This window comes from Sturnira hondurensis, unplaced genomic scaffold (assembly GCF_014824575.4).
Source record: "Sturnira hondurensis isolate 20B ecotype Veracruz unplaced genomic scaffold, ASM1482457v3 Scaffold0002532, whole genome shotgun sequence".
Classification (NCBI taxonomy): domain Eukaryota; kingdom Metazoa; phylum Chordata; class Mammalia; order Chiroptera; family Phyllostomidae; genus Sturnira; species Sturnira hondurensis.
In genome coordinates this window covers 118,129-131,002 of record NW_028075163.1, presented here as the reverse complement: position 1 = coordinate 131,002, position 12,874 = coordinate 118,129, and the positions used below count along the sequence as shown (strand labels likewise).

General features: G+C 38.8%; 1 protein-coding gene and 1 pseudogene across 1 annotated transcript; both read left to right on the top strand.

Moving 5' to 3' along the window:
* Positions 1-3,799: 3,799 nt before the first annotated feature.
* Positions 3,800-4,738, top strand: LOC118982896 (olfactory receptor 51B6). Its single transcript, XM_037040046.1, has one exon. It carries the CDS (start codon positions 3,800-3,802, stop codon positions 4,736-4,738), a length of 939 nt encoding a protein of 312 aa, XP_036895941.1.
* A 4,196-nt stretch (positions 4,739-8,934) lies between these two features.
* Positions 8,935-12,423, top strand: LOC118982866 (olfactory receptor 51B6-like; annotated as a pseudogene).
* Positions 12,424-12,874: the final 451 nt, after the last annotated feature.

The following is a 12,874-nucleotide window of genomic DNA, read 5'->3' as shown; positions in this document are numbered from 1 at the left end:
GAGGAGCTGAAATTAGAAGTGGACCCTGGAGAGGAGCTCCTAATACAAATATTCCTACCAGCCAGTATTTCGTGAACATGATGTAAAGAATGGTGTTATGACTAAATCTCTGATAAAGCTAAAGATTCCAGACTAAAGGCTATGGAGCTGAAGGATAGGAGAGAACCAAAATTCAGGTCAGTGAAGTGTCTAATGAATCTTCTCTCTATTGTCTCAAACATGGCACCAGGTTAGAGAGGGTGGAATTGGGGAGGTGGTTTCTCAGCAAGAGAAAAGTGAAAGTATTGTCAGTCAAGTGTGTGTGGAGAATAGGCACAGATCCTTAAGATTCTCCAATATCTCTCAAAATTGTACTATTTAAGAATTACATACTAAGATGTATAAAATAAGATCACAAATAGATTCTGGAACCCATGAGGCAAAGAAGAGTTGTGGGTTTTACAACCAGAGGATGAATGTAGACTCCATGATAAATTATGTTTCTACTTCTTGTTGTTTTTATGTACGCCAGCGTCTAACCACCCTGGCCCTATTCCTGTGATTTCCCCTAGAAGTCCAGATAAGCCAAGGATAGAATCTCTTCTCTAAGTGTTAGAAGAGGTAGCTCTGTAATGCTCAGAGGTTCAAACATTTTCTGAAGAGAAGTCACTATCATCATCCAAGACTAATACGCCAAGTCAAATTAATCTTGGATGAAGCCTGGGCTGCGTGAGCCTTTAGATCAGGAATGGTAATTGACATAGCTGTGCATCTTCATCAATCGCAAAAGTACACAGAGTGCAATAAACAATATCACCCAAAATGAAAATGGGCTAGAATTTTTCTTTCCATCTACTTGGAACAACCCTCAGGGCATGTCTAGGTGCTGAGGACATGCAGCTATGTATCCAGAGTCAATCCAGCACTAAGTAGGGCATACCAGTAAATCTGCATGCTTTGAAAATTTGAGAACCTGCTCAAAATCAGACCCCTAAGATGATCAAAATCCAGTCTGTATGTGAAGGCAAACCAAGTATTTTCCATGACTGAAAAAAAAAACCACAAATACTCTGCTGGACATTGTAGGAAAAATTAAGTATTGAGAATGCAGCCTTCAAAAGCCCTGCAGGCAGAATAAACAGAAGAAAGAATTACAAATTTGAACCTTATAAAAGGAATGATAAGGGACAATGTCTGGGAAATAAACAAAGGAACAAACCAAGGAGAGAGGGATTAAATATTTAAAATACAAAAGGGAGTGTCAATAAAAAATAAAAAGGGGTGGGGTGGGGGAGCAGGAAAAGCACCCCACAAGGTGAGGGAACATGTAAATGGTACAAGCCTAAGCAGGATGTCTGCGTGGAGCCCACAGTTAACCCTAGGGCAGGGTTTGAGACTGAGGGTTAGCTTCTCCTCAGTGAAAAGGGAAGTCTATTCTAGGACAGGCTCTGGGAGATGATGGCTGGTTGCAGGGAAGAGGAAAGGCCTAGAATTTTTCACCCCTCAAAACTCGCAGATAATCTCATGTGCCACAAAACAACTCTGAGTAAATAGAATTCAAATGAAAACAGAAAAGAGAGACACCAGTGTTGGTTGTGCTTCTAAATACTACAAAGATTTCACCCATTGCCAAAGTCTTTCTAAGCCACAGTGCATAAAATGGACTCTGTGGTTTGCTTAATGTAGCTATCTATCCCCTTAGACTTGTACATAATATATTGTAATTCTATGAAATGGGGGAAATAGGCTCTTGTAAAGTTTCTAAAAAATAAATAAGCCACAATAATGTCCTAGTGGCCAGCCACATAATAGAACTCAACAAGTGTTTGTTTCTTGCATTTGCTTTTTTAATTGCTCCTTGCCTGGAGCCCCCACCTTACCTTTTTTTTTGTTTTGTTATTGTAGTTGTTGCTGTTTTCTGTTTTAACCCTGAGTATGCAGAGTATTTTCTTAGCCTTTCACTTGTGGGTGAGAGTCAGCTATTCCTCCTCTCCTTCTAACCCCTTCGAGCACAGAGTTGCTTTTCCCTAGACTTACTCTAGGGCCAGTGCTCCAGGCCTGATGTCATCAGTAGGTACCATCAGAAACTCCTGCACTCACTCACCACTCTCCTTCTCCCTCTCCCTTTCTGCTCAGACATATCACCTTTTTTGCACTGGTTACATGGTTTCTGATTTCATATTTTTAGTTACAATTAAATTTAGACTCGTCAAAATCCCATCATCTTATGTCTGTTCCCCAGGGTTCTTTAATAAATTTGACACATCCTGGGATCAGTGACTTATTCTACTGAATACCCACTAGATAGAGAGCAGGGAGACTATCCTCAGTCATAACAACAAAACATCAAAAGTGAAGAATAACTTCCTCTTTGCAAAGCACTTCCCCTTTTGCGATTCCATTCCATTCTCACACTCCATGTCAAAAGAGTGATTGGGCAGACATGATAGTGCAATTTGAAGTTAATAAAACCAAAGCCCAAGATTAAGTGACTTTCTCAACATCATCATTGTTACACAATAGCTTTGGTTGAGGAGCTGAAACTTCAACCAAATACTCCAGAAGGTAAAAGCCAGATAATCTTGCAGACAATTTTCTGTGGGCAAAAAAAGGTCTGGGAGCTGTGCCTTAAATTTAAAACAAGATGTTTCTTTAAAGCATGTGAAATGTACAGTCCATACCAATAGAAGGCAGCCCCATTTTCTCTGGCTGATGCCCAAGACACCCACTCATGCTTATTTTACTCCCAGAGACCAGCTGCCTGCACCAGGGGATACCTGACAATTTGAATGTCACAGAGCATTTGCACTTTTGTTAAATAGTGCAAAAATTTAAATTGCAAAAAAAAATGTTAAATTTCATCAGATTCTGTGGCATTGAAGAATATTTTCCTTGAATGTGCTTAAATATTTCATTTCTATCTTTGTATCTCCAAATAGGTGAAATGCCCATAGTAATTTGTTTTTTACCATTAAAAAATAGTGCCCTCAAATACTTATCATTAAAATCTACCTTGTATTGCTTGTTTTTGTATCTATATTCTGAAATTTTGAATTCTTTGAGACACAGCACAATTATAGCTGAAGTATTACACTGCTAGGCAACATGGGTTTTAGATGTCTACATATTTTGAAAATAAACACAAATAATTAACTCACATCATTTTCACAGGCTCCCAAAAGTCTCTTGAACCTTATCGATCTAATTTTTCCCTCATATATATAGCATTAGTCATTCCCTCAAGCCTACTAAGTCTATCTTACTTACTTGTTGATTTATTTGTTGTTTGTTTGTTTGTTTTTCCCTAGGATGTTTGTACTTGTTCTTCTAAAACTGCTCAGGACCAATTTTCTACTGATCTGCTAGGTTTCACACATTCTGGAAAACCTTTGCATCCTCCTTGATAGCATTGGCCAGATAAGGGACACCATAAAAACACCCTGTAAGTCAAAATGTTATTATAGCACTATTCAAATGCAGTTATTCCCTCTTTCATTTTGTCTTTATTTTTTTAGGTTAAGTAATTTCTAAGGATATCAACCAGGTTGATTCTGCATATATTGTTGTATCCTCAGTATATGGTTCAATAACCCTGCATATGGGCAATCCTCAATAATTTGTAAAGCTGTTCTTTATACATTTTATTTTACAATACCCAAGAATCTCTTGGGAGTGATCAAATTACTATCCTTGCCATCCCTGGAAGTCAAGACTAATAAATGTCTTATGAATAAGAAGTACATTCACAGGGATGCTTCTAAGAACAAGAGCTTCTGCAGCATCATCTAAGGAAAATATTTTCCTTTTTGCAAGGCCAGCAATGTGGCTCAACACCACCGCTTCCCCTTTTCTGCTTACTGGCTTCCCAGGCATGGAGAAGGCACATCACTGGATCTCCATCCCATTATTAGTGGTCTACATCTCCATACTCCTTGGTAATGGCACCCTTCTCTTTCTCATCAGGGATGATCAAAACCTCCATGAGCCCATGTACTATTTTTTAGCTATGTTGGCAGCTACAGATCTTGGAGTGACATTGACCACAATGCCCACAGTTCTGAGAGTCCTGTGGTTGAATTACAGAGAGATTGGCCATGGGATCTGCTTCTCTCAGGCCTACTTTATCCATACTCTTTCTATCGTGGAGTCTGGTGTTTTGCTTGCCATGGCCTATGACCGTTTCATTGCCATCTGCAACCCCTTGAGATATACCTCCATCCTTACCAATACCAAGGTAATGAAGATTGGGATGGGGGTATTAACAAGGGCTGCTCTGTCAATTATGCCAATAATTATTCGTCTGCACTGGTTTCCCTATTGTCGATCCCATGTCCTCTCCCATGCTTTCTGTCTACACCAAGATGTCATCAAGTTAGCCTGTGCTGACATCACCTTCAATCGTCTCTACCCAGTAGTCGTTGTATTTGCAATGGTCTTGTTGGACTTTTTCATCATCTGTTTTTCCTACATTTTGATCCTCAAGACTGTCATGGGCATTGCCTCTGGAGAAGAGAGGGCCAAGGCCCTCAACACATGTGTGTCCCACATCTGCTGCCTCCTGGTCTTCTATGTCACTGTAGTTGGTCTGACATTTATCCATAGGTTTGGAAGACATGCTCCTCATGTGGTCCACATCACAATGAGCTACATTTACTTCCTTTTCCCCCCTTTTATGAACCCTATCATTTATAGTATTAAGACCAAGCAGATACGGAGTGGAATAATTCGCTTATTCTCTCTGCCTCATACCAGAGCATAAATTTGGAAAAGCTGACAGTTAGTTGGTAGGAGCAATTAGGGAAGGTCATGTCAATAGAAAACAACCTCTCTACTATTTAGAACATCATCTTACCCTGTTTATTGGCTACTGAGTTGTATATGATATACCTGTATTTACCATGTGTGATGCTCAATTTTTTGCCCAAATTTTTTAAGAAAAATTAAATATTAACACTACACATGGGTATAATGATTATATACCATGGGTATATAATGTGGATGCACATTATACATGGTAAAATATGGTAACATATTTACAACACTAAGCGTACATTTCAAGTTTCCAACTAATTTACTGTTTCTCAGGTAATTCATCTTGTTTGGTGAATCTATGGCACTTGAAATATTATTCTTAGTCTATGGTACTCACCACCAGAGTTTGAGTCAAATTCCTTTGCTTCCTTTATGTTCTAAATGTATTGGCTCTGATGAACTTAGTGATTACATCCTTCATCTCAGACAGTTTTTTTATCTTATCTAGTTTTTTTTTCATTTTCATAGAGTTAGTTGTTATCTAGAGAATTGCACTAAGTAAAGCAATGAGCCTTACTTTGTCCTCAGTTCAGTACGCCAACTCTAGGAAAAGTATACATGAGATCAGTGCAGAAGGTATCAGCCATGTAATATGAAAAATAGAGACATTTACTGAAGAAGATACAAGATACAAGGAACATTGTACATAGGACAATGAAACCTCACTCCCTCCGGAGTAAGCACCTTGGAACTTCACACAATTCTACTAATCACAAGCAGCTGCCCCTTTGTACTTTCCTGAATCTGATCAGCAGTCTGAAATATGTTTCTTTTGAAAGGTGATTTTAGTTTTTGGAAAAGCCAAAGCCACAGGGCACCAAACCTGGGCTGTAGCAAGGCTGATTCATGTAGATAATATGATGTTTCACCAAAAATCTCTGTACAAGGTGTGATGCAAGAGTGAGCATGTTGTTGTGATGAAGCTGCTGATCACAAGTTGCCAAGAGTTGCAACATTCAGAATCATGAGAATATTTTCTGTGAAGGAATGATCATGCTTAATGCAAAATTTGGTGAAGATTTATTGCTCTACTCAGTCATTTTAAATGTGATGGCCACACAGTACACATGCTCACTATTGGTGTCTACCGCCCCTGCAGACTAGTACAATGAAGTCATCATTGTTCGTGCATACACATTCCAGTCTTCTCTCCTTGGCTGACATATTATATCCATGTGTCACAAATTGTTCCATTATGGTAAGAATAACTGGACTCTTCCAGACAGACCTTGTATAATTTTATTCAGTTAAATGTTTAATAAACATTTATTAAATATATTACATTGATAGTATGTGTAAATATATATAAATAATATAACAGATATAATTATAGAATAATAAACAGAGATATAATTTCTAACTAGATTGCCATTGTCTTGATGAGTCCGTCCCAGACACTCTGAACAAAGATATGTATTTTCATATAGTAATATGGCATTCAAGTCCATTCGGGAATACAACATAGATACAGCTAAATGAGTGTTCCTGAAATGTGCAAAATAGCATAGTTGAGAAAAAGTTGGTCATAGGTGTGAGTGGGGAGAAAGGGAGAGGATGGAGACATGCTTATAACTAAGAGAAAAATATGACATTCCCTGGCTCCAAATATTTGTTGAAGCTGATTTTGTTCACAGTCTGTGCATGGTAGAAAGAGTTCATGATTCTAGCCCTGGCTGGCGTAGCTCTGTGGATTGAGCGTGGGCCTGCGAACCAGACGATCGCGGTTCGATTCCCAGTCAGGGCACATGCCTGGGTTGCAGGCCCGTTCCTTGCAGGCTAACTACCAGCAGGGGACGCACAAAAGGCAACCATACATTGATGTTTCTTTCCCTCTCTCCTTCCCCTCTATAAATAAATAAATAAATAAATAAAATCTTAAAAAAAAAATAAAAAAAAAAAAAAAGAAAGAGTTCATGGTTCTATAGCCAGCTGGAGAACGAGGACCCAAGTGACAGATTTTGGAGTGAATTAAGAGGTATTCTTATAAAGAGAAGGTAGAATGTGGAGTGCTCGGGTTACACAAGGGGCCACTCTGTGACTAGTCACTTCCTTTCATATAAGAGACCCTGTCTCTGGACTCTGTCATATTGCCATTGAAAGTGGTCTCTGACTCCTGCACCCACTCTTGGCCACAGAAAGGTAAAAATTTCCCAGAAGTCCTGGGATTTATGAAAACAAACATGAAACTAGATTTTTAGAGCAGCTTCCAGGCTAGTAAATGATGTTTGCCAGATCAGTTCGAGAAACAGTTTATTCATTTACTCATTTATTTGTTTGTCTGTATTCAACTTGGCTTTGTGTCTGTGATTATGTATGACCTTTGTGTTTCTCCTCTCATAGTATCGGGACTCTGTGCTCCAGGAGGATAATGATATATTTAACAAAATACATAATTTTTGATTAAAATTAATGAAACTTAAAATACCCCATGTCTTTTTGTGTGCCTTTTGGTTCTTCTGTTTCTGATTCTGTTGTTATGCCCTGAATGCCTCATCTAATACACTAAAATGTATAAGATCACAGCACTTTAACTCAAAGTTCATTGTTTCCTTGTGACCTTGGAAATGAATTTAGGTGGGTCAAAGCTACATCAAAGAAAATCTTTCTTGACTTTCTCTCTAGGGCCAATGATCCTGAAATCTTCCATAGAAGACTAATGTGCAATATATTAGGATAACAATGTTTGTTATAAAGGCTTCAAATTGGCACATTGAATCGACACCCTCAAAAGTTTTTCTCTTCCCTTTTTGTTCTTCCTTATCTTGCAGAGGTGGGATAAAGAGGACAAAGAAAGAGCTTACTAGAAATACAGGACTAGGAAGGTCAGTTTCTCTTTGGTGGAGTGAGACCTATGAAACATAGCAGAGCGATGAGATCATTAAGGTCCCAGGTGAATATCTCAGGAGTAGGATAATCGGAAGTTGGATAATAAAAGTTTCATCTGACAGAGAAAACTTTTCTGTCAGATGAATTTAATTCACTGCTATGCTTTATATTCACATATGCTTCAATGTAGAGGCAAGGTCCTGGGAGTTTCAAAGAAAGCTGGAGCAAAAAGGCCATGCTCCCTACCTTTGTGTTTCCCAACTGTGTGTGGTGTTTAAAATGAATTACCTTCTTGGTGACAAGGCTAATGCTCAAGTCTGGACACATGATGAGAGACCTTGGTTAAGCACTGTTTCTAAATTCTAAATCCCCAAGGCTAGGAGAACAAAGAAGGAGGGAGGAGGCAGAAAAGAGCCTTGGGGAAAACTTTCTGCAACAAATGCTCCTTGAAACTGAGCTTCTGGGTATGATCTAAAGAGGTAGTATTAGAACCAACACTTTCCCCAGGCTCATCATTTCAGGAACACATCTATGGCACTGATGAAGAAAAGACTGATGAACGGGTCAGTAAGTTGCTCTGGTATGGCTTTTCCTGGAAGGCTCAGTATAGGTGACAAGGGTGGCAAGTAGGGTTGGGTATAGAGTTGGTTTCTTGCAACTTACAGAGAAAGGCAATAATATGTAAGTCAAGAGATGATTGGGCATGGAGATATATCTCAGTTGTTCCCTCCAATACATGGCGTATGAATAGTCTCTTCCTTCAGATATTTGGAGCAGGGAAAAGCCAATATCTTCTGTTCCCTCCCTAATAGGCAGATACATTTTATAAGAAAACTACAGGAGATTCTTGAGAATAGAGGCAGATATCTGTGGTTTTGTTCAGGACTCCAGGGTGGGTCCCTTCCTTGATCTCTTCAGCTATTAGAACCAACTTCCCTTTTGCCGCTTGGTGTCCCCATCAAGTACTAACTCCTCAATAGCATAAATGAGGTTGAGAAGGAGGGCACTATAATAATACCAAGGGTATAGATTAACATCAAAAAAAACTTTCCAAACAGATCAGTCGTATTAAAGGAGAGGCAGACTTTGAGGCCTTTGATATTAGAAAACCTGCTTTAAATTGTTGCATATTTCTAGCAGTAAGCTCAGTATCCATCAGAAAATAAATGTACAAATCCTGTAAGCTAAAGGCAGAAGAGAGCTTTCCTGTTCACTTCTTTCATGTTAAGGTGTAGGCATTGCAGATTTTAAGAACCTCAAATTCCACACAAACAGGGAGTGATAGCAGATCTGTGTTGGGGTGGAGTGGGTAGGGGAATGTGGTCACTGATGCTTCGGATAGCGCATCCCGAATCAGTATTCACTGGTAAGGTCAGAAATTCAGTGTGTGTGTATAGGTCAGATGATCAGTGCATGGCTTTTAAAAAGTATAAACATTATATACTCAGCATTATAATGACAATCTGGTAATTAAATCAGGTCCATAGAATGTCATATATCAGACGGAAAGCATCATTAGCTATAAATTACATAATCAAAAAACAGAAATCAAGTTAGATGAAGAATTCAGAAGATAAAATAAAAGTGTACAAGGCAGACAGGGTTTGGAGGGATAAAGACTGGAAACAACAGGAAAAAGGAGGTCAAAAAAGGGCAAATGTAAAGTAGGTTAAGTACCTATCAGTGAATAGTTCCTCCATGAGCAGACACCTAAGGGAAGAGAGATGCAGAGTACCTTCTTGAGGCCTCCAAATTTCTGTAACAGAGTGATGTGTTTGGGAAAATAGTTTTCTTCAATATGAGATCACAAAGGCTCCCTAGGGATCAATCTGCCTTATACATCGATAGATATATTTTTCAAGGTCATGAGGCAAGTCTTAGAAATGGGTCTCTGCAATGTTAAAAAAAAGCTTAACCAAGACAATTTAGGTGATGCAAACTTTATTTAACACTTCATAAAACTGAAGTACACAGTCTCTACTTGGGGAACCACAAAATGGAGATGAAGGAAGGAAGCTTTTATAGGATAAAGAATAAAAAACAAGAAAGAGAAAAATGGAAAATATCTGATTGGCGAGGCCACACTGTCAATCTTATTTGGGGTGAGAACACCCAGAGTTGGCTTGGTTTTGGGCCTTGGATGACCAGATATACTGTGTTTCTGATGAAGCAGAGTTTTTGCAGGGACACAAAAGTTGTCTAAATTTTGGTTTGCTGATAAGTCATTCTAGTATCAGTTATTGATTTGGGCATATTGATATGCCCATTTGTGGGCATTGTATTAAAAAATAGGGAGCATATCCAACATATGCAGGCCATGTTTTGTGTATAGTGGGAAACCACTATGCTTCTCTAGTTCTGCCTTCCCTCTCTGCCCCTCCTGCCACAGCATGACATAAACAATAACGCTGACTAGACTGTGAAAATAGAGAACTCGGACCCACCCTTGTCAAAAAAGTTTCTTTTTTTGTTGGGTTTTTTTTTTTACATTTTGATCCTCCTTTTTTGAACTGTACCAGGAAATGTATGCCCACCCTCACCCCAAAAAGAATCCCAATGCCTCAGGAGTCAATTGGCCTGTTGGGTACTTATGAAAGTGGTCTGCCCTTTTTCTCATCACTCCACCAAACACACCAGTAACCTTTCACTAAATCCTCACTATTCATTTCAATCATCTTCCTCACAAGACTTCCTAAAATGCCATTATTTTCTACCTGTTCTCTGAACATTTTGATCAAATTGGAATGATTCAATATATACGAGTGTGAATGATACCAGTCTGCCTCTGCCAGACACTTAGTACAGCCCTTTACAACAAATGTAACAACAACAACAAAAAAAACCTTGCTATGCATAGTATCTCACCACCTACAATTCACTCCCAAGTGATATTACACTTAGTCCTCAGAGGGCAAGGCAAAGCTAACTATTTTCATTTACTTTTAGACGTAGGCTGAGAAAGTCAAAGGGATATGCCCAAAATTACAGGGTTAAAAATTGGAGGAGCTGCAACTTTAGCTGAGAAGTTGTCTAAAGTCTAGAGGTCCTAGAGGCTTCATAGAATATTTTCTTATTGTCCATGGTGATGCACTGGTATTTCTCTATGCCCTATTGTCTCCATGTCCTAGTGTCTCTATATCCTATCCAACACAGATAGACTTATTTAGAAAACATAGGTGTTTAAATATTTTTGCATCTTCCCTGTGGTAAGAGGGCTACCATACTAGAACTTTTGCACAATTTTTTAAACCAGAAAAACTTCTACAATATAACCATTCACTGCTGTCTTCTGGATTTCTCTCATCACATTGAGTATCAATTATTTCTTTAAACTCATTCTTGCCTTAGGAATTTCTCCTCTGCTCTTCCCTCACAACAAAATTTCCCCTCCTTTATACCCAACTGGTCCCCATATATCTGTCAGATATTGCACACTCTGGGAAGTTTTCTTGGCCATGCCAATGTCTGGTCAGATTTAATAAAGTCAGTCACCTATATGCTCCTATAGAATCCTATAAATCCTCTACCATATTTGTAAAATATCAGTATAATTCCTCTTTTATTCTCTGAATCTATTTTATGTTATGTTCCAGCAGAACAAGAACCACCTCTACCTTTTACATTTACTTCTAGACCCTTCTTGCTCAGTAAATAGCCTGCACATAGATAAGCACTGGTGTTTAAGTTGTTCATATTTTTCTCAACTCTAAGGCTTTCCTAAGAATAAATGCCTTATTTCTTTGGTGTCCCTACCATTCAGAGAAGATCTACACTAAGCAAAAAAGCAGAATCCACTGAAGCAGAATTTCTGAAGACCAGCACAACCTTTCCTTACGAGAAGCTTTATTCTATTGTCAAGTCTATCATGAACTCAACACCAGTGCCAGACCATTTCTTCTGACTGGATTCGTGGGATTGGAGAAGGCTCACCATTGTATCTCCATTCCATCATCTGCAGTCCACACCTTCATACTTCTAGGCAATGGCATTCTCATATTTCTCATTAGGGCTGGCCATAACCTCCATGAGCCCATGTATTATGTCTTAGCCATGCTGGCAACCACAGATCTGGGGATGACCTTGGTTACAGTGCCTACAGTGCTGTGTGTACTGTGGATGAATCACAGGGAAATCAGCCATGGTGCCTGCTTTCTCCAAGCCTACTTCATTCATAGTCTCTCTGTCACCGAGTCTGGAGTTTTATCAGCCATGTCCTATGATCGGTTCATTGCCATCTGCAACCCACTGAGATATACTTCCGTTCTTACCAACAGCCAGGTGATAAAGATTGGAATGGGAGTTTTTATGAGGGGGTTTGTTCTCATCTTGCCCACAATATTTTCCTTCTATTGGTTCTCCTATTGTAGAGCCCGTGTCCTCTCTCACACATTCTGCCTCCATCAGGATATTATCAAACTAGCCTGTGCGACATCACCTTCAGTCACCTCTAACCTATTGTAGTGATATTTTCTATGGTTATACTAGACTTACTGATAATCTTTTGCTCTTATATTTTGATTTTTAAGACTGTCATGGGGATGGCTTTTAGAGAAAATAGGTCCAAGACTCTTAACACTTGTGTTTCCCATATATGCTATATCTTGGTCTTTTTTGTCAGTCATTGGCTTGACATTTATCCATCAATTTGGGAGAAATGTTCCCCATTTAGTACACATCACAATGAGCTATATATATATATATTTCCTTTTCCCTCCTTTTATGAACCCTGTCATCTATAGCATTATAACAAAACAGATTCGCAGTAGTATACTACAATTATTCTCTCTGCCCCCATCAACAGCATGACATTTACTTTCCCTGTTGGAGAAAGAGCTATGAGATTATAAACATGATAATTTGGCTGGGATAGTTTCCAAAAAGCACTAAAATAAATGGTCAAATGTCAGAAAGACATGTGTTTGAAATCCAACTGTTTCTTGTTTCATTCCTTTTGTTGCATGATGTGAAATAATCCATGTACAAAACATGTGAAACAGCAAACACAGTGCAAGGTGTTTAGCATGTGCTCAGCTGATATTCATTGTGAATTCAAATACACTTATTCTACTGAAAGCACCAGTGGCATGACTCTGAGTTCTTTTGATTGGCCAAACAAACTTCACAGTTTCAGTTTCTGGCTACTGGTTTTCTTCTGTTTTATCATGTCTTGTTTTGTTTTTATATTGACCAAACATCCCGGCAACCAATGACTGTTAGCTGTTTTATCCCTTGTGTAGAGCTAGTGAATATTGTCATC

Bases quoted from the DNA above. Each gene is read 5' to 3' on its own strand.
- LOC118982896 (XM_037040046.1), top strand. From the start codon at position 3,800: ATGTGGCTCAACACCACCGCTTCCCCTTTTCTGCTTACTGGCTTCCCA.